This window comes from Aulonocara sp. 'chitande type north' Nkhata Bay, linkage group LG7 (assembly GCF_057382095.1).
Source record: "Aulonocara sp. 'chitande type north' Nkhata Bay isolate Kocher_YH1m ecotype deep benthic linkage group LG7, A_spYH_male_GT1.1, whole genome shotgun sequence".
Lineage (NCBI taxonomy): Eukaryota > Metazoa > Chordata > Actinopteri > Cichliformes > Cichlidae > Aulonocara > Aulonocara sp. 'chitande type north' Nkhata Bay.
In genome coordinates, this window is record NC_141350.1 from 43,185,660 (window position 1) to 43,205,099 (window position 19,440).

The 19,440-nt window shown below is 41.3% G+C and overlaps 2 protein-coding genes across 5 annotated transcripts in view; one reads left to right on the top strand and one right to left on the bottom strand.

The window, feature by feature from the left end:
• morn5 (MORN repeat containing 5) overlaps positions 1 to 19,440 on the bottom strand; it is a 40,119-nt gene that overhangs the window by 11,128 nt on the left and 9,551 nt on the right. The window contains exons 5-6 of one of the 4 annotated variants that reach the window (XM_086300547.1): positions 15,772 to 15,824; positions 12,931 to 13,183 (exon numbers count right to left, since the gene is read on the bottom strand). The exons of 1 other annotated variant lie outside the window; for it this stretch is intronic. In XM_086300547.1, coding sequence (XP_086156673.1) covers positions 15,778 to 15,824 — 47 coding nt within the window. In that variant the 3' untranslated portion in view covers positions 12,931 to 13,183; positions 15,772 to 15,777. Of the gene's footprint in view, positions 1 to 12,930; positions 13,184 to 15,610; positions 15,825 to 19,440 lie in introns of those variants that run through there. 2 more of the 4 variants (XM_086300548.1, XM_086300546.1) reach the window with 2 other exon arrangements.
• On the top strand, positions 1,182 to 14,767 carry lhx6a (LIM homeobox 6a). The gene is made up of 9 exons (XM_086300537.1): positions 1,182 to 1,866; positions 2,742 to 2,813; positions 3,081 to 3,263; positions 4,987 to 5,108; positions 11,631 to 11,851; positions 12,196 to 12,296; positions 12,391 to 12,486; positions 12,639 to 12,813; positions 12,965 to 14,767. Exons 1-9 carry the CDS (start codon positions 1,789 to 1,791, stop codon positions 13,042 to 13,044), a joined length of 1,128 nt encoding a protein of 375 aa, XP_086156663.1. The 5' UTR covers positions 1,182 to 1,788; the 3' UTR covers positions 13,045 to 14,767.

Consider the following 19,440-nt stretch of genomic DNA (forward strand, 5'->3'; position numbering starts at 1 on the left):
ACCAAGTAGGAACTGTTGGTCTACAGCTCGCAGCGGGCTAATTGTTGGAGAAGACGGAAGAGCACAATTTCGTGCAGACCGATGGACCAAATCCTACCTCTTGACATCACTCAGCTCTTCGTGGGATTTGTTTGTTGCTGTAAAATCATTCATGCGGCTGCAGAACATTTGTGAAATCCATTACAGCATTTTTTTTTATTCTATTTTTGTTTTATTTTATTTATTTATTTTATTTTCCTTGCCTGTAATTATCTGTTTTCAATAAAGGGCCCACTGGATAAATATATCCTTTTTAGTTCATGGATACACATTCGGGTGTATTTTTTTCTTCTTTTTTTAAACGCTTGGATCATTTTTGATGGAATAATTCCTGAAGTGTAGATTTACAGATAATCATGGATCCGCTGTGGAAAGCGGGATGATTGACATATCGATCTAAACTATTGTAGGCTCAAACATATCCTGTAATTATAAAGCTCAGTCTTTTGTTTAATGGCTCCCTGAGTTTCTGTCAGCGTTTAGATTCAGTTACATCAGCTCCTATAGTTTATGTATTTATGTATATGTATTTATACTTTTGCATAATTGTATTAAGGATTTACATTAAAAACAAACAAACACATTAATCTGTGGATTTAAACGTAGCGCCAGCTGTGTTTGAAAGATCTGTAAATCGTGAATATTTGCCCTACTAATATACATCTTTTAACTTATTACTTAAACATCGAATTTATTCTTATTTTTTAATGAATTTTAACTTCAACCAGTTTTATTTTATAAATACATGATGCCTTGAATCGCAATATTTATGTTCTTTAAATAACTGCAAGCATAGCGACAACTGGCATAAAATTATCCAAAATATTAACGGAATTATATTTTGAATCATGGAGTTAAATTAATTTCAGTCTTAAAATTGTCTTCTCTTTAATAATGACTATTTTTTCTTTTATATATATATATAAATGAGTAATAAGAACATACATATGGTTTTATCCGCATATACACAACAATCAGCGTGTATATAACAAAAACTTTGGTTTTCGAGCGCAAACTTGTGCGTTAATTGCCGCATTGTTGTCCGCGGTCAACGCCAGCTGTATATTTCCAGTAGCAAATAAATGACAATCATATAAACAAGTATAATTTTATTTTTTTTCCCTCTGCTGCTATAAGTGTCTAAGATATCAAACATCCACCAGCAGAGCTTTGAGGAATCAGAACTGTTCCGAACTGCGCGTCCAGCCTTCTCACGCACATGAAACTCTTTACTCGCCCTCCCCCTTCTTTAACTATAAGGCAGGCCAGAGTCTCGCACAACTTTCATTGCAGCTCTGCAGAGACACTCAGGTTCTCCGCTCGCCTGTGCAGCCCCTCAGGTCTCTGCTGAACCTCAAAAGCTTTTCTTTTTGGGGGGAGTTTTTACGAGGCGCCTCGATTTGATTCACTTCCTGTGGTCGGACCCCCGATCAGAAAAGGGAAAGAGAGAAGAAGAAGACAGAGAGAGAGAGAGACAAGGGCAAACGTAAGAAATCTGTTGTGAAGAGCAGCAAGCAAAACTCTCCGGCGCTGCGTGGCTGCATCACTGCCGTGACAGACCGTGTTCGTGCTTTAAAGAGACACTTTTCTGTAAAACAAAAGTGCGCGCCACAGTTCATTCATGGTACGGATATAACTGTTTTTCCCCATTTTTTACTTTTTTGTTTTCTTTTTCTTTTGTTTTTTCACGCCCATCGCCGACTATTCTCCTGATCCCAGACTCTGGAAACTCTGAGACGCCAGGGGTTCATGTACTGGAAAAATGAAGTGTTGTCCCCTCTTTCAGAGGGAAATAAAATTCTGTCCGAAGGAATCCCAACAAAGCAGGTACTGACACGCAATGTTTGGGCCTTTTTAAAAAAAAAAAGGTTTAAAATGACTCTACTTGCAGCTAGTCATATGTGCAGTGCGGATGCTATACTAGGCTCTAGCTTTACTGTGGGATATTTTCAACATGCCAGTTTCTTCTCTCACTGAACGGCACGGACGGCAGAAGCGCGCAGTTTCTTTGGCAGCCCCCCGGGGAGGGGATCGTGCGGGGATTTTTATTTTTTTTGTCTCTCCGCGATCTCACAAGAATCATGTTTCTTGTGTGTATGTGGAGATCAGCTGCACGCGCTTCTTCTGCGTATGAATGGCGTGATTTGCTGTCCGTGAGGCGTGATTTGCTGTCCGTGAGCCTCTCGAGCGCTGCCAACTCGCGTGAAGAGAATTAGATTTTAATTACAGCCATTAAAAATCAAATTTGCAATTCTTTGGGTGACCGTTGCCTTTTTTCCACCCTGATTGACAGTTGAAATTGACACTCCGTGTCCCTCTTATCCCCCCAGCGTTTCAAGCTATTTGTAATTACAGGTAGTCCCCCCCACCGAAAACACACACACACACACACACACACCACTCCACTCCCCATCCTCCAGTCTCGTGTCCTGGATTGCGAAGAAAATACTATTATTCTGAGAGGCATGGGTTAAGGGCAGGGGGAACAAAATCAATCCAATTTGAGATAGCTTCATTAAAACATTGCCTTTTGTTGCAGGGGGCTTTTAAACAGGTTTGACCGGGGGTTTATTGTCAGGACTACTTTAAATAGGAGTAGCCTCGGAGAGCTGTCCGCAAATGTATCCCGAGGATTGCTCGGCTCAGCTGATGATGAGACGGAGAAAGTGATGACCCGCCGCTCACTGATCGTTTTCTTGTAGGTGATCTCCACCGAGCACCAGAGCACACCGGGAGCCTCGCGCTGCAGTGTGGACTCTAAGCACACGCCAATGGTGAGAGTTTTATTGCCCGTTTATGCTTTAAAACATATATGTTTAAAAAAGGCTCTTTCAGTGCGCCGATAGCGTGCAGCGGATGACCGTTTGGCCCACGCGCATTCGCGCTGGCGAAAATTTGTGAATTATGCGCGCACTGCAGTGCAAACGCATGGTAAAAAAAAATGGCGACACCTGAAAACTGTCAACGCGCTGATGAGGATGATCGGTGTGTGTGTGTGTGTGTGTGTGTCAGTGCTGAGCTCTGCTGATGCCCTCTTGCAGTCTCACTCGGACGGAGAATCCCAGCGGTCCAACATGGAGCGGGAGGACACCCGCTCTTCCCCCAGCACTCCGTCCACCCCCTCCGTGTGCTCGCCGACCTCCTCCACCAGCTCGGTGCCGTCCACCGGGAAGAACCTGTGCGCCAGCTGTGGTCTGGAGATCCTGGACAGATACTTGCTGAAGGTGAGAGGCCGGCCATACTTTTAGACTTTTTGTTTTCCTTTTTACATTAACAGACAGAAATAGTTCGTCTGCACAAGGCAATCGGGAGCTAATGAAGAAGGATGCTGTGCTGACTCTGCCCTTATTTTTGGATTTGGGGGCCCGCCGTAAGTTTGCACGGAATTTAACGCAATTTGGAGATTGAAAGCAAAAATAAATAAATACAACTTCAAACTGAAAACAGAAGAAAAAGAAAAAAAAGGTTGCAATGATATTTGAAAGCAGCTATATGCCTGACTTACTTAAAACTTTTATTATCTAGCCAACTCGGAAAACAGGAAAAGACACAAGAGGCGATTTGTTTCTAAATCTCAGCTATGTTATCGCCACCGTAACATTTCAGGAAACGGAGATTAAACGGCGCTCTGTGTTTGGGAGACCGCAGACAGTCACAACAGGGATGTTTTGGTTCTTTTGCTGTTTCACAGCCAGGACGCCCTGCTTTTGTCGCGTGCGCTTTCCAACCCCAAACAATCTTCACTAGTGCGCGCGCGGCCCTGTGTGTGTGTCAGGAAGTGTGAAGATCATTAGTTCGTTATCTGCCTACTTTGTTCTCCATCCGCGGGACAGATAAGACAAATGAGATTTTTTTATTTAAATATTTAATGTCTGGTCTTAAATTAAACGTTTATGCTATTATAATAAATTAGTCACGCTGAAATTTTTATTTTATTTTATTGTATTTTTCATGTCCAGAACTATTAGTTTATCTGCAATTATCTATAGAAGACGTTTTGTCTATACATGTTGTAAATTCTCTGGATAGGTTTAATTTATACGATCTCAAAACCTAAACAATTAAAATCTTTTGTGTGCAACAATTGTTTGTCTTCTTTATTTAGCCATTTTAAAAAAAGTAATACATATTTCCCATGATTTTAAATGTCGGGACTGATCATTTAACACCGTATTCAAAATAATAATTTAAAAAACTCAAATTCATCAACGAAAAATATATCTATTAGGCCAAATAATAATAATAAGTACTAATAATCATTTAAGGTTATAAATATAAATCTAACATTAGGGCAAGTGTTTTTGGCAGCCTCCTTTAACTCTCATATGAATAAATAGACAAGCCGGATGGCTTTGCTGCCTGTAAGCTTGCAAAAGTATAATTTTTTTAAAAAAGTTTTTAAAACATTTTTTAAATTATTGTTTTCCTAAACGATTATAGTGCTGTTTAACGAAGAAAAAAAATCCAGTCACAGAAAATATCGGTTGATGCCTTAATATTTCGTATAATATCGTAATTGCCAATAAAATATGTTTTAGGACAAAACAAACAAGCAAAAAAAAAACCCCTCCTAAAAAGCATATTGCTAAAATACAGAAACATCTGTGATAAGATGCGCGCCTTATAGTTTCAGCATAATATTCATAAATGGCTTAAAATTGTGAGGTATTTTTATTATTTAGAGTTTTTTGTATTTTATTTATTCATTTACAATAATGAGTAAAATACATTTTTAAAAATTGTTTAAAAAATTTATTTATAGCTCTCATAAACATTCAAAATAAGCTCACGATCGATCGGATTTGCGCAGGCGCGTTCATAACGCATGCTGCTGCATCACGTCAGTGTTCCACAGTGTGACAGAGTCATTACTCACCACAGCAGACCTTAATGCGGCCTTATATCATCAGTTTGTGTGTGTTTGACACGCTTGGTGTCTCTTTGCAGGTGAACAACCTGATTTGGCACGTGCGCTGTCTGGAGTGCTCAGTGTGCAGGACGTCACTACGTCAGCACAGCAGCTGCTACATCAAAAACAAAGAGATCTTCTGTAAAATGGATTATTTCAGGTAGGGTAAGTTTATGGCCGTGTTTTCAAAATACCACGTCCGCCCCTCTGCCAGCACAGCTCTCTCTCTCCCCCTCTCTCTCTCTTGTCGCACACACGTGCACTCACGCACGCTTATCCTTTGAAACGTATGCATGTGGGTTGCCTCATATATTCTTGAAAAGCCTTTTCAAAAACTGAAAGTGTGTAACAAAATAAAAGCTTTTGCCTACAGCGAAGGGCTGAAAGATTCACAGTTTTGTTATGGCTATCCAAAAAACGCGACATTTTCAGCAGCTAGGCCTATAAAAGGAAAAACACTGGAGTGCTGCACTCTGGGAAAATTTCCCTAAAGTGTTTAAAAAGTTGTGGGCTGTGTAGTTTTACGCTATTTAAAGAAAAACGCTTTTGACCTTGTTATGACCAGCTTCTCTTTACCGCTTTGATCATATCAGATCTTAAAAGGCAAATTAAAGTTAGCACACTTTAGTTTCTTTTCGCTTATTTATGCATTTCCAGTGCACCGTGCCAGACTGGCTGGGCGTGTTTTTGTGTTTTGCAACTGCCCGATCATTGGATCCTTTCTCCAGCATTTAGTGCCTAAAAGCTGGTGAAATCATTTTCTCATGACTCAGTCTTGAATGAGGTACAAAATTAACACACCACGTGCCACGATGCGCGCGGATAACTGTTTTAACACCCTGACAGGGACACGTGATGTAAACGGAAATTGGCGGAAATGCCAGTTTGAGCTGTCCGGATTTAGTCGGTCCCTAAAGACAAACAGAGCTTAAGTGCAAAAAAGGAAATGCCTATCTATTCTATAATAAAAGGATATGTCTCATTTTTAAAAAACAAATACAATTTCAATTAGAGAATCAAGCCTAATAGCAATAATAATAAAAACCCCAATGATGATTGTTTAGTAAACCTTAAAAATTAAATATCTCTGATAATATATCTAAAATAATACAAAATAAAATTGTATACCGTCTGTATACAACATGCCATGAATGCGTAGGCAAATTTTGTACAATTTTATTACAATACAAGCTGGACTAAGAAAGCCTGTCTGATGTGTTGACTCAGTTTTCTATTCCCTTTTTGTGTGTTTTTGTGAGTGCCAAGAGGAAAATATAAAAATGTGTGCAGGCCTGTGTGTGTGTGTGGTAGTATAGGGTTAAATGGGGTTCACAGCCACAGCAGCATCAGTATGGTAAATTTCTGTTCAGTAGCCTGGAGCTGGTGTATTAATCGTATGGACACGTGTGCCAATTTGTGCTTAACGCTTTGTGTGTGTGTGTGTGTGAGTGGAGTGAGTGCATGGAGCTGCAAGTGAGCGTTAGTGTTTGTCTGATCAAAATCTGACACCAAGTCACTGCTCTGAGGTTTATAATCACCAGCAATTAGTTGTCCCCCCACCCCAGACCCTCAAGCCTCCAGACCAGCAATTAGACTTCCCCGAGTGCCTGGTCAGCATGTAACTCGTGTGAATGTGGCTTATGTCCAAACTGAAAACACACCCTGAGACAGATACCTGCACACAGACAAACATGTAATAAGAAACATAAAAACACAAATATGAAACTTTGAAATGGGCATTAGCAGAAATGCCCATTGCAAACACCTGCACACATAATCCACCTACTCACACGCACACACTGGTCACCAACACACACAGATCTCTGTTTATTTATGCATGTCTAGCAGCTGCCAGTCATTTTGCTCATATTTTCCTGAAAATGGAGACTTTTGTGTTTGCTCTGCCGCACCATAATATTTTACCAGCCCAGCTCTGGTTAAATGCTCCCTTAGAATTTACCTCCACACTGCTCACTGATCACTGAGAGACTCAGAAATGCTTTTTAAATGTGGACGCTTAAATACGTCATAGTATCAGATCTCCAAAGATGGTAATGAATAAAACAGTTTAAGCTCTCTTACAGTCAAAGAGTTTTAAGCCCTTGATTGTTTTAAGATATATTGTCATTTGTTGGTAGAGTTGTCTTTCATCAGATTGCTTCTCTTTCTCCTCTGTGCGCCAACGAATTAAAACAGAGAAAACCTCGGCAATGTGGCGTCATCCCATTATAGGAGAAGTGCAACACTGCAGCAATTATTATTTCTTTTAATCATCAAGGCATCTGACAAATATTTAGTCACTTACTCTTTAGCGTTTTAAAGGCCTGAAAGTGGCAACAAATGTACATAATCAGACGCAAAAGACCTCAATAATCTAATCTAATCTCTTTTTAGAATTACTGCAGTATTTTAGCCCCAGATATTAAAAGCCATTTGTCATTATTGTGCTAATTTAATTTTCTTTGCTCTGTAGTGGTTGATTTCTGCATCCTGGGTAAAAATGAAATGCGTTTGTTGTGTATAATGACGGTCACTTAGGGCCTCTTTCTGGTTAATTTGGTCATAGATGTAGTTAAGTGGCATTTTTAAACCTATATGGTTGTTAATTAATTATTTAAACGCACAGAAAGCTAAGAAAATATTTAATTCATAGAAACTGGGGGTCTAAATTAAACTGTCACATAAACTGACACATTTCCCCCTAAAATAAAATGTATTATTACTCTTGTTATTTTTCCTAATTTTGTTTAAAACGTTTTTTAATAAAGGGTGTGAATGAAAAGGGTTTTTCTGGACAGATGTTTTATAAGAAAAACTTATAGTTATTTTCACAAAATGCTAAGCAACTAATTTCCTAAATTTAGAAGTTTAAAAACTGGTCAAAGGACCTAAACTGCTCCACAGTTTACCTCACATTTGTCATCTATCTGCTGTACAGAACTATGACTCTAAAGACAGGGATGACAAGCACAGTCATAAAAGAGTTCATAATGCAGATACGCAGATTAAAAACTACTACAATAGTTAGTATGGTTACAATATGTGGACGAAACCCCTCTTTTGCACAATAACATCAGTACTTTTGGATTCGATGTCCTTATAAGTCACTCTGAGAATGTGATGCTATTTTAAAAAATGCTGCATTGAAGCTTTGCTGCAGGGCTGGGACCTGTGCAATGGTTACTTCTGTAAATATAAACTGTAATCTGGGTTTAGGCCAGATTTAAACTAGGCTAAACACCGCTGCAAGTCCAGATCCTTTGGGCTGCTTTCAAACCTCTGGAGATATTTCCTCATCTGTGTCAGCCTCTCATCTGGCTTTGGACTGACAGCTGCTTTAATGGGGCGTAATAGCAGGAAATCAGAGTGGGTTTCCCTCCATATACGTGTGTATGTGTATGCAGAGGTTGGGTGGGGGCGATGTCAGCGTTATAGGGGTGCAGGACAGAGCCCCCGCTGTGCCTCTCAAACCCATGTCAGGCCTTGGGGGCTTGCTTTCTCTCTCTCTCTCTCTCTCTCTCTCTCTCTCTCTTAACCACACACACATACGCAAACCATTTCTATATCAGCCTCCTCCCCTTTCCCCCCTCGCCTCCTTGCAGCCCTCCCTCGCCTTGCCCCATAGAAACCCCATCCGCGTCCGTGAGCTGCAGGCCACACAGGAAGTTGCCCTAATCAGGGGCACCCCGTGACACTGACACTGTAACCAGAGTCCACGTATGTAATGAACTTCGTGGGTGAGATGAGAGCACATGTGGATGTGTGCATGTCTCTTTATGCGTGTGTGTGTGTGCGCTTGAATTTTTAAATTTTTTTGCAATAATAATTATTCATCAACCACCCACCTCTGGTTAGCTGATTAGGTCTCCATAGCAACAAAGGAGAGCAGCAGCTACAGAGATTTTTATCAAGAAGCGAATGAATTAAAATTATAATAAGACATCTGTGACACACAGTGTTACGCTGCTCAGTTAAAGCGCTGCACTACATTATTCATGCCGAAAATCAGATTGGCTGTTCCAAAGAAAACTGCCCGTATTCCTAGTTACTACAGGCTAAAAGAGCAGCGGATGAGAGTGTCAAGGACTTGTATTTTCTGCAGGGTTTATCCATAAAACTCTGATCTATTAAAACCTGTTAAAAGACGTAAAGCATATGAAACATTTCCCCCTCTTTTTCTCAGCTCAGAATCCTGTCAGCCTAATGTGAACCTCTCGCACACAAACCGCACAGCCTCTCTCAGGACAAATCTAATAGAGATTAGCATGTTCTCAGAGCACATCATAAATAATCCAAAAAACGTGTACCTCCTCAGGCCCCTCTTTCAGCAGCAGGTGAATTACTGTATAAAAAAAGAGTAAAAATTAGACAGAATAAGGGGAGCAAATAGGAGAAGTCTGAGGAGGAAAGGAAGTTTTGCGGTGAGTGATATAAGGGCTGCGAGGATTGACACGGATCCAAAATAAACATCAGTTTTTTGGTGCAAATGGAAAATAAGATACAGAAAAAGTATGGGTGCAGAAGTAAGAGGGAGGGGAGGAAGACAGAAGAGGAGGAGGGGGTTAAAACAAGGGATGGTTTGCAGCTTTTTCTGGGTTCTGTCTCAGACCATGAAACTGACAAGCTGTCATGCTGCATTAGCTGCAACGTTCCACAATGTTTTCCTCTTTACTGTAGAAACAGGCCCGACTTCTCTGTAAGAGTCTGAAAGGATATCGTACAGTGAGCCGTGCACTCCATTTGTCTCCCGGAGCGGCTTTAATGGCACATAAGAGGTTGTTTGGTTAAATCTGAACATATCAGAGACAACTTAAGGCCTTAGTGGGTGCCATGCCAGCCAATTTTCCTTGAAGGTCATCACAAGGACTCGCTGTTACAGTTGCACTGCTTTTCCCCCTTGATGAATACCATTTTTTGCATTTGTTGTGATATCTACATAATTTGTTGACCTGTGATGATAAAAACTAGGCTGACCCTCAAACAGTAGTCGCCTAATGATGCCCCATAAATAGTCTGCACCACACTACATGCATAAAAGTGACTTCTGGCAAACAAGCTCCTGCACATAAGGAGGGTTACAAGCTTGTGAGATGTCAGGGCCTTAGTATGCTTTCATCCTAGATAGAGTGGACTTGAGTGCACGCATACGCTGCCAAACCCACTCACTTGGCAGCCCTTGTGCTCCTCTGCACCCCCAGCTCTCTTTGCTCGCTCTCTCCGCCGCTTACGCTCTCCACTTTGCCATTTCCCCCCAGCCCTACGACTCCCTGTCTCAGTCACTTACGTCCTCTCTCTCTCTCTCTCTCTCTCTCCATGACTGTTCTTTTCCGGCTCCCTGCCCTCCGCCAGCTCCACTGACCTCTGACTCTAAATATGGCTCATGTTTGTGGCTGTGTATGGAGCAGCGAGCGAAATATCGGGGTGAGCACGGCTGATGAATGTACACAAATCCGGCTGTACAGTGCAGCACACTGCGCATGTTTACCCCCACCCCCTTCCACGCCAGTTTTACCCTTGAAGAAGCACTTTCTTTCAGGCTGCTTACAAATCTGGCCTCCTCCAGCAGAATTGGCAGCTGCCGACCCCAACAATGGCTCTTAACATAACCATAACCATCTCCAACCTAAAGCGTTTGATACCCATTAAAACCCATAATGGGTCCTTCAAATGAGGCGCTTAATATCTTTTTATTCTTGTGCAAAACAGGGAGCATCTATAATATTTCTGTTGCAATAAAATGGAGATTTATTTGGATACTCCACGGACCCAGCTGCACAGTAAACACAATCTCGTGAAGGGATATGAGATATTCGACATTTTTCCATCTGTATTGCCTATGTCTGATATATCTTATTTCATAAAGCACAAGTGCTGCAGCTCAATTTGACTAATTTCTACACACATATTACTAATGTACTATTACATTTGAAAATACTTTTTTAATATTTGGGATTTACATTTTTTCTTTTTAGAAGAATGGCCACCGACATACGGGATAGGAAGGCCTTTTTGTGGGATTAGTTATAAATCTACAGCAGCCTTTATTTCTTCTTTGACCCCCGTGTCCCGTTTTATCCCCCTCATTTAAAATATTTAAACTAAGCAGATGTTCAGCTATCTTATTTCTTGCTAATGAGGAATTGTCTTGAAGCATTTCTAGCCTTACATCTTTGACCCTCTTTCTCTCTCCCACCAACCACCCATCCATAACAGCAAGTCAGGTGGTTTGGGTTTATTCACCGCCAACCTCGCTGTTGCTATCAGTTACAGCGAGGCGATCTAGAATGATGTCATCTGGGTTTTTCTTCATATTCCACTGTGTTTAAAGCCAACCTGGCTTATGTGTGTTTTTGTGTGTGTGTGTATATGTGTCAGGGGCTTCATGCATCAGTCAGGAAATTGCAGGTGTTGGTTTGTTTGCATTCAAGGCTCAGCTTGCAGCCGCACTCAGGAGTCTTTTCTGAAAGCCATATCCTCCTCCTCCAAGGTTTCCTTTAAAGCTTCTGAGCTTTGCCAGAAATTAAAAAACAAATTCATGTCAAACTTCACTTCAAGAAAATATTCTCAAAGAAAAGGAAGTCACTGTGTATGTTTCATTTTCTGTTCTGCAACAATTTGATCTTTTTCCCTTTTTTTACCCATAATTCCTCATTCTGCTGCTCTGTTCTTATCCCCCTCACAGTAGGTTTGGTACCAAGTGTGCCCGCTGCGGGCGGCAGATATACGCCAGCGACTGGGTGCGGCGTGCAAGGGGAAACGCATACCACTTGGCATGTTTTGCCTGCTACTCGTGTAAGAGGCAGCTGTCCACGGGAGAAGAGTTTGGTTTGGTGGAGGAGAAGGTCTTGTGCCGAATCCACTATGACACCATGGTGGAGAACCTCAAACGAGCAGCTGAGAGCGGTGAGTGGTTGGGTAAATGACAAGATATATCTGAAGCTATGCTTTTCAGCAAATTTATTGCCTGATTGAATCATTCCTTGTCATAACTATTTCAAATGATTGATATCTGTTAATTTTCTGAGAACGGTAATACCTACAGAATTAGCATGTTATGCTGCAAGAGCGGAAAAGTAGGCCACGGCTCTTAAATTTGGGTCCCTGCTGGGGCATCAAAACTCCTGAGGTCCCTTTGATATGATACATTTTTCAAGTCCTGTAGACTACCTATGTCTCCTGACATCTATAGTCACTTTATTTATCACTGAACTATTATCTGACTTGCATGTGTGTGTGTATTTTTGTAGGCAATGGCATCACATTAGAGGGAGCAGTTCCAACAGAACAAGACAGTCAACCCAAACCTGCCAAACGAGCACGGACATCGTTCACCGCAGAACAGCTACAGGTGAGAAACGCTCTCAGCAACACCGAAGTACACAGCGTTGATTTACTGTGCCAAAGCCCTGACACAGTACCTAATATTTTGTCTCATTGTGCAGATCATGCAGGCACAATTTGCTCAGGACAACAATCCGGATGCCCAGACGCTACAGAAACTAGCTGACATGACAGGCCTAAGCAGAAGAGTCATACAGGTGAGCAGTGTGTATAAAAAGCACGAATGGATGACGTCAATATAATTAAATGTTAAAATGCTAAACTAATGGAACACATTCTTACAGTACACTGAAAAGACAAACTTTAAGAATATAGCCACATGATGTCTGGTTACATTGCATCTTCATAGGTGTGGTTTCAAAACTGCAGAGCAAGACATAAAAAGCACACGCCCCAGCACAGCGGGGCTCCTCAAGGTCATCCTCAGTCCAGGATACCCTCATCTCTGCCCGATGAGCTGCATTACTCTCCGTTTGGCAGTCCCGAGCGAGCGCGCATGGTGGCCCTTCATGGGTACATTGACAGTGAGTTATCATTTACTGTGGTGTAAATAGGCACATCATTTTTAGTATTTGTTTTGACTTTTTAAATTATGGGAGTTACTTTGTAAGACACATTTTGCTTTTCTTTTTTCTTTTTTTTAATCTTGTGTGTTTTTTATGATTTGCTCCCCAGGTCATCCCTTCTCTGTCCTGACCTCTCAGAGTCTCTCTCATCAGGCCATGTCGCTGCCTCAGCTCCCCCTCAGTCGCTAGTTCTCCGACATGGCCCTTATGACCCCTGACCTCCCGATCCCAACCCCTGATCTAACATCAGTGATGTCTCATGAACCAACTCGAAGGTCATCCAGGAGTCAGCGTGGAGAGGAGACAAATATTGCAGGAGCCTTGTCCACTGAAACCAGAAAAAAAGAGAAATGGATGAACGAGATAAAAGCTAAAAAACCATCTGTGATTATGTTCTTTTCTGGGGATAGGACTTCCAAAAACGACTTTGAAGCGTTTATCATTAAACTCACAGACTATGTATCACACGGACCCTTTTGCTTCACGTGTACAGCATCCTCCACTCTACTCAGCCACCACCTAATGTGGAGGTGAAGGGAGCTTTAAAGGGATAAACTGAGCAAGGAAACTTCTTGAAGTGCTGTCAAAACACGAAGAGAAATTTAAAGGGGAACTATCTTTGTGGCCCAAAGGCCACAGTAGACCACATTAGAGGTAAGGCTCCTGGCTCTTTTCTCTCTAAGCAACCATGAAGGAATCTAAATATAACAGGAATCTTTGATTGTTGAAATATTTTTTATTTCGGAATGACATATTGACTTTATGACGTCTCAGAAAACCAGAAACTTCCTCCTTCCTTTCCCACCGAACTGAGGTGCAGAATTAGAGACAAGAAAATATTACGTGCCTTATCTTTTCCAAAGTGATATTTCTCACTAAACATTTAACTGTTATTACGCAGGAAAAATTATGAGACTCCTAAATCTTCAATTGGCAGAAAATCACAAACTATTTAATAGACTCTGTTGTAGCATTTTGTCTGTTTACCATTTAATGAAGCTGCAAAGGACAACATTGGAGCTGTTGCGTGAATAAAACACCGGTTATAAGCAGGAGTTTGCAGACTTTAAACCGTTACAGTCCTGTTTAAAGAGGAAAGTCTGAGATGACCATACAAGTCAAACTTCACATTCCTGCAAAATCAGACCACATTTCCAGATTTTCCCACAGGTGTATTGTTACTAATTTATAATTTATAAGGTTGCTTGTTCAGCCTCTGTATGTGTGTGTGTGTTCCACACAAGCAGGCGGGGAATATTGTATTGGTACAATATGGACAGTATAAAATGACTGGGTTTGTACATATTAAGATGTGTGTGCGTCTGTGTGTGTGAATGTGTGAGTTTTGGCAGGGGTATAGAGTGTGCATTTGTATTTTAGTTCCATGGCCATAGTGTGAAGAACAGGATCCAACAAGACCTCAATGTCCTTGTATTTATTGAGATGGTAAATCCCTGTAAAGCACTTTTTCCCCCATTTGAAATGTTTTTTTTTGTTTGTTTGTTTTGTTTAAAAAAAAACATGAAATGAAACAAAAGTTTATTTGATAGACTGTGCATCATAAATGTTTTGTGTAATAAAATGCAATAAAATAGAATGTGATATTTTTTTGGTGGCTTTGGATCATTTCTGAGGATAAACTAACAAAGCAATTATTCACGTTTAATTTTCCAAAACATGTCAACTGCGAAGCACAGACAAGTGTGTAAGACAATTAAATCGGGCTCAGATGGAATGAAGTTTCAAATGGTAAATACACAAATAAAATCCATAAATATAAAGTAACTCTGTGTTCCATGTGTATTTTTTAAAGTCAGGCATTGTGTTTTGCTGTAACTTCACTTCTTGTGTGTTTACTTTAGCATTTGTGCTTAGATTAGTGGTTAACAGTGTACATCCTCGTGTGTGTGTGTGTGTGTGTGTGTGTGTGTGTGTGTGTGTGTGTGTGTGTGTGTGTGCGTGCGTGTGCTGGGTCTGCATTTTTGTGCAAGACAAAGAGTGCATTATGGGAAATTTCTCCTGCTCTCAAGGGTGTTCATTCATTATTAATTTTATTTGATATTTTTTTAAAAGTTGATCTGCTGATGGGAGTTTATGGCGATATGTTGAAGAGTAATTTAATGAGTGCCTGACGCTCGCCCAGCAGATCAAAGCCTTGTCAATGTTACCTGCTAATTTCCTATCTTTGGCAAATTACCTCAGATTGTAGTTTAATACACTCACTTTTGAATGCCTGCTAAAATCTTTCATTTAGGCATGAAAAAAACCCTGCAAAAAAAGCACCAAAGCCCCTCAAAACCAACCCTCACACATGAATGGCACATTTGTGTTACACCAGCAATCTGTGGTGTTTTGCACCTCATTAATTCACTGTAAATAAGTCAATTCTTATTACAGGGATGGGAAATGTGTTGTTGGATAAAGTTAGAATAACAGAGTTGTTTGGGCAGCATGTATAAAGACAGTTGGAAACTGATTGCCTGTCCTAATTCTTCTGGGTGTGAGATGTAGATCTGAAATAATACAGTATGGCAATCAAAGCACGTAATAAAACTGGATGTATTCTGTGCTGCCTGTAAACTGATTGTAAATGTATTTCCCAGATTCTTTCCATTCCTCTAGCTCCCTCTCTGTAATGCATACAGTATTATGGAAATTAAGATGAATGCACTGAAAGGCGGCTGTTGCACCTCCCAGAATTCATAGGCCACAGCAGCAATGTGGGTGGGGGGGAAATAAAACGAGATGATTTAAAAGCATGGACTTGATCATTTACTTTTCAGTCATTAATGCAAAATGTAATACAAGACAGAAATTCCCTATAGCTCGGTTTTAATGAATAACATGCTAAAAGTTAACATTGCTGCTCTCCTCACATCTGGCTGCAGCTGATTTTTCCGGCTCAGCGCCACAAACCTCATCTCAAGCCTTCCGACAAGTCCGCACAATCCACTCATGCTCCTGGTCATCTGGTGGAAAGATCCAAAGGGAAATTATTAGAATTTGTATCTTTTTATTCTTCTTTTTATTCCAGATAAAAGTGAACCATTTAACCATTCTTTTGACCTACACTCTAATAGTACAGATTTAATCATATAAAGGCGCACAGCAAGAAGCATTTTTGGTTGAACTCGCTTAAAACGTTTAAATCAAAAACCTAACAGCAAGCATTATCACACCGCAGGTCGCACTGAGTGCGAGGCAGCACCGTTGAAGTGCCATTTAAGTCTCGGTTAAATCTGTCAAAGCAAGATAAGCCCGACAATTAGCAGAAAATAACTTCTCAGAGCCACTTCAGACACCAATAAATAATAACCCCCACACACAAAAAATGGACGCCAATTTTTTTCCCTTTCTTCTTCTTCTTCTTCTTCTTTTTTTTAACCGAAACGACTGCCAGAGGAGATGATAATAAACCAGTTTTTCGTTGTTAAAAACTGAAACGAGGAGCTAATTGCAGGGGAAGTCGGCTTTTCTCTCTGGAGCGCGCACAGCTGCACGCACTTGAGCGGCTCGCGGGCCTCACCCCTAGGTTCGACCGCGCGCGGGGCTCCATTGTACAGAGGAGCAGGTCTGCAGCTCTCCCGCTGATTGTGTGTAATTGCCGGCCGAGGGCGTCAACACTAACAGCCTCTTCAAGTGTGAAACGACCTCTCCCCTCATTCTCTGCCTCTCCTTTTCTACCTGCTCTGATCGGGAGGTCAATTGAACGCGACGGACACGCGGGCAGCTGCCGCCGCGGATCTTTGTAACGCATTTTGTTAGCGGAAAAGGTAATTACGGCAGCTCACACATAACTGAGCGGCCACGAGACTGACCTCAATTAACCACCAACCCCCCAAAACCTTCCTTAATGATAATTAGATTGGGGGGCATTTTCATATTTGCTGCAATTTCGCTCTCTTCAGTGTTGGCAGCGTTTATCTCTGGATTTAAGTCACGTGTAATTGGCACCTAAAGTTAGCTGAGGGTACAGGTGGCTGGCGTATTTACATGCGAGGACAGCACTTTTTTGTGATTTTTAAATTTAGCAGTTTTGACGGTGGTAATTATCAGGCAGGATGGGTATAACTGCAGTGAAATCCCGGGGTGTGCGTGCGTGTGTGTGTGTGTGTGTGGGGGGGGGGTAATTATAAGTGGAAAAGCAACACAACACTAACAGAAACAAATTCATCAACAGTTTTCTGGTCGACTAACAACCTACATGGAGAACCTTTATATGAGTGTGTGAGAGGAGGGGAGTGTGTGCAAGCGATAATGGCACCTTGTTAAAGTCTGTTTATCTTAATCCTCAAAATACACTCAGAGAGAAAAGTGTTTCCTTCCAGCCTAATGGCAGTGGTGTAGCACACATACATACATACGTATACATGCACACAAAGATATACAGCATGGCTTGACTACAAAAACGAAAATGGGTTTTCTTATAGCACAGTGGTTGCATAAGAGATGAACAAGGTTCTGCTGAAGTAAATCCAGAATTTGGATAATATTCACAGGAACTCTGTGACTCGCTGAGAAACGACCTGACCCTTCACTGGTGCGATCGATGGAGCACACTTTTGGTTTCTAAGCAAAGGCTCTATGGAAATCAACAAAATGAACACTTAGACAAACATTCAAACATACATAAATAAGTCATCTGTCTCCAATTTTAATGTGGTTTTGTGTCTTGATGACACACACATACAACATGAAACAGCGATGGTTTTACAATTTCTAGCTGTAAATGTATTAATCCATCTGCCAGGGCTCACAGGATTAACACAGGAATCCTGTTTTATAGGAAAAGCAGCGTGAGGATATGTTGCACTCCCCAGCGGACCGGCTGACTTCTATCTGTCTGTGAAACACCTTGGCTGGAAGGGGACAAAGGGAGGGGCCGCGCTTTGGTCACCAGAGAGGTGTTTTCCTTGGCAGTGGAATGTGTTCGGTGTGCAGCTTGCTCTGCCCAGAGTCTCAACTGGAAGCGGTTATTCCAGAAACAGGAAAACGCTCCAAATAATATGGCAACACATGGCCCCTTCTGAAGCTGCCTGTTGCCAAGACAGAATGCAGTATTCACAACTGATTGTGTGTGTGTTTGTTTGCAGTAATAACAGAACGTATTCAGGCACTCGCCAGTGGAGATTTCCAGCGCAGATGTGACCTATGCATCCCTCATTCTTTTTAAATTACAGTTTCACAGAGCAGTGCAAAATGTCTTAGTACCTTCAAACTTTTAGCAGCAATCTTCATCAGCAATGGCTAATTAAAGTACTAATGTATGTCCCTGGAAGTCTGCAGCAAAGCAGATTAAAAATAGAGATCCACAGCCTATGGCTCTTAAATGGGGTGTCACAGGGTCCCCAGGAAAAAAAATTGTAAATGTAAAATTGTAAAATAAATATTCTTCTGTAGCAATAACAAAGTATAACATAAATTATTCTGTAGCAATTACACAAGAATATCCAGTAATGTCCCTGCCTACAATTAAACACATTCACTTACCGAAAATCGGGGGCATCTTCTGTGGCAAATGGGTGCAAACCTTTTACCACAAACTTAGACACTGCTCGGTGACATTCGTCTATCCTGGCCTGAAAGGAGAAGCTACCGGTAGACTGCAGCGAGAACTGCCAGCATCTGAGCCAGCCAGACTCTGTCTGTCTCTCTCATCATGGTCACCTAAATGCACAGTAATGGCAGGTTTTGTAAGAAGGCAGATCGCGCTAACATAATATGCACTGTTAGTTGATTATTTACCTGCCGCATTAACGGGAGAGGACGTGCAAACGTTACCGCTGCCGCTGGGTTGAGATTCACGAGTCCGGAGCGGAATTAAAAACATGACATTCATTTAAAGTCATCATGTGTTTTGTGAGCAAATGCTTTTGCATATTCGTAGTGTTTCCTCCCTTAATTAAATATCTACTTTGCAAGTATTGCACGTTGCCCTGTTCTCGTAAAGTACAATCAAACTTTTGAGCGTTTGAGCCGCCATGTTTCCTGCCAGCTAAATGGCGTTCCGCAACGTGGTGACATCATTCGGAGTGACTGGAATCGATAAGGGAATCGTTTGCAAAAATGGCAAACAATTCCAAGGAATTGAAACAGTGGGAACCGGTTCTCAACAAGAACCGGTTTTCGATACCCATCCCTACTCTTAAAGTTAGAGCACAAAGGTGCTCCCTCTATCTGCTGCTTGACATGCACTATACTCTTATTTTCCCTTGGTTTATTCTCCAGGTGAGCAATAAGTAACCTACTGCACCACCTACAACCTGCTGTGGGACTTAAGAAGAGGTAGTAAAACCAGAAACAAAATCTGCGATAGATGAATGTGTATTTTGAATCGCTTTCAATAACTGCACAGTGCACACTTCCTTTTTTCCTGTCCTCTGTTCAAAGCAGGAGGTAGCTTTGTATCCAAGTGACCTGTCTGACTCCTGCTCGAGACCCTTTTCCAAACTCCCTTCTTCCAGTGTCATCCAACCAAAAACAATAACTGTGCGGAGCTGTGCCAGTCTTTGAAATGCCTCTCGAATCCTAATGAGAAATTATTTTAACTGAGGCTATGAAATCACTAACTTTAGATATAATAAT

Coding starts and splice junctions, on each gene's coding strand:
- lhx6a (XM_086300537.1), top strand. CDS start 1,789: ATGTACTGGAAAAATGAAGTGTTGTCCCCTCTTTCAGAGGGAAATAAA. Junction 1,867..2,741: donor AAGGAATCCCAACAAAGCAG/GTACTGACACGC, acceptor GTTTTCTTGTAG/GTGATCTCCACCGAGCACCA. Junction 12,814..12,964: donor CCTTCATGGGTACATTGACA/GTGAGTTATCAT, acceptor TTTGCTCCCCAG/GTCATCCCTTCTCTGTCCTG.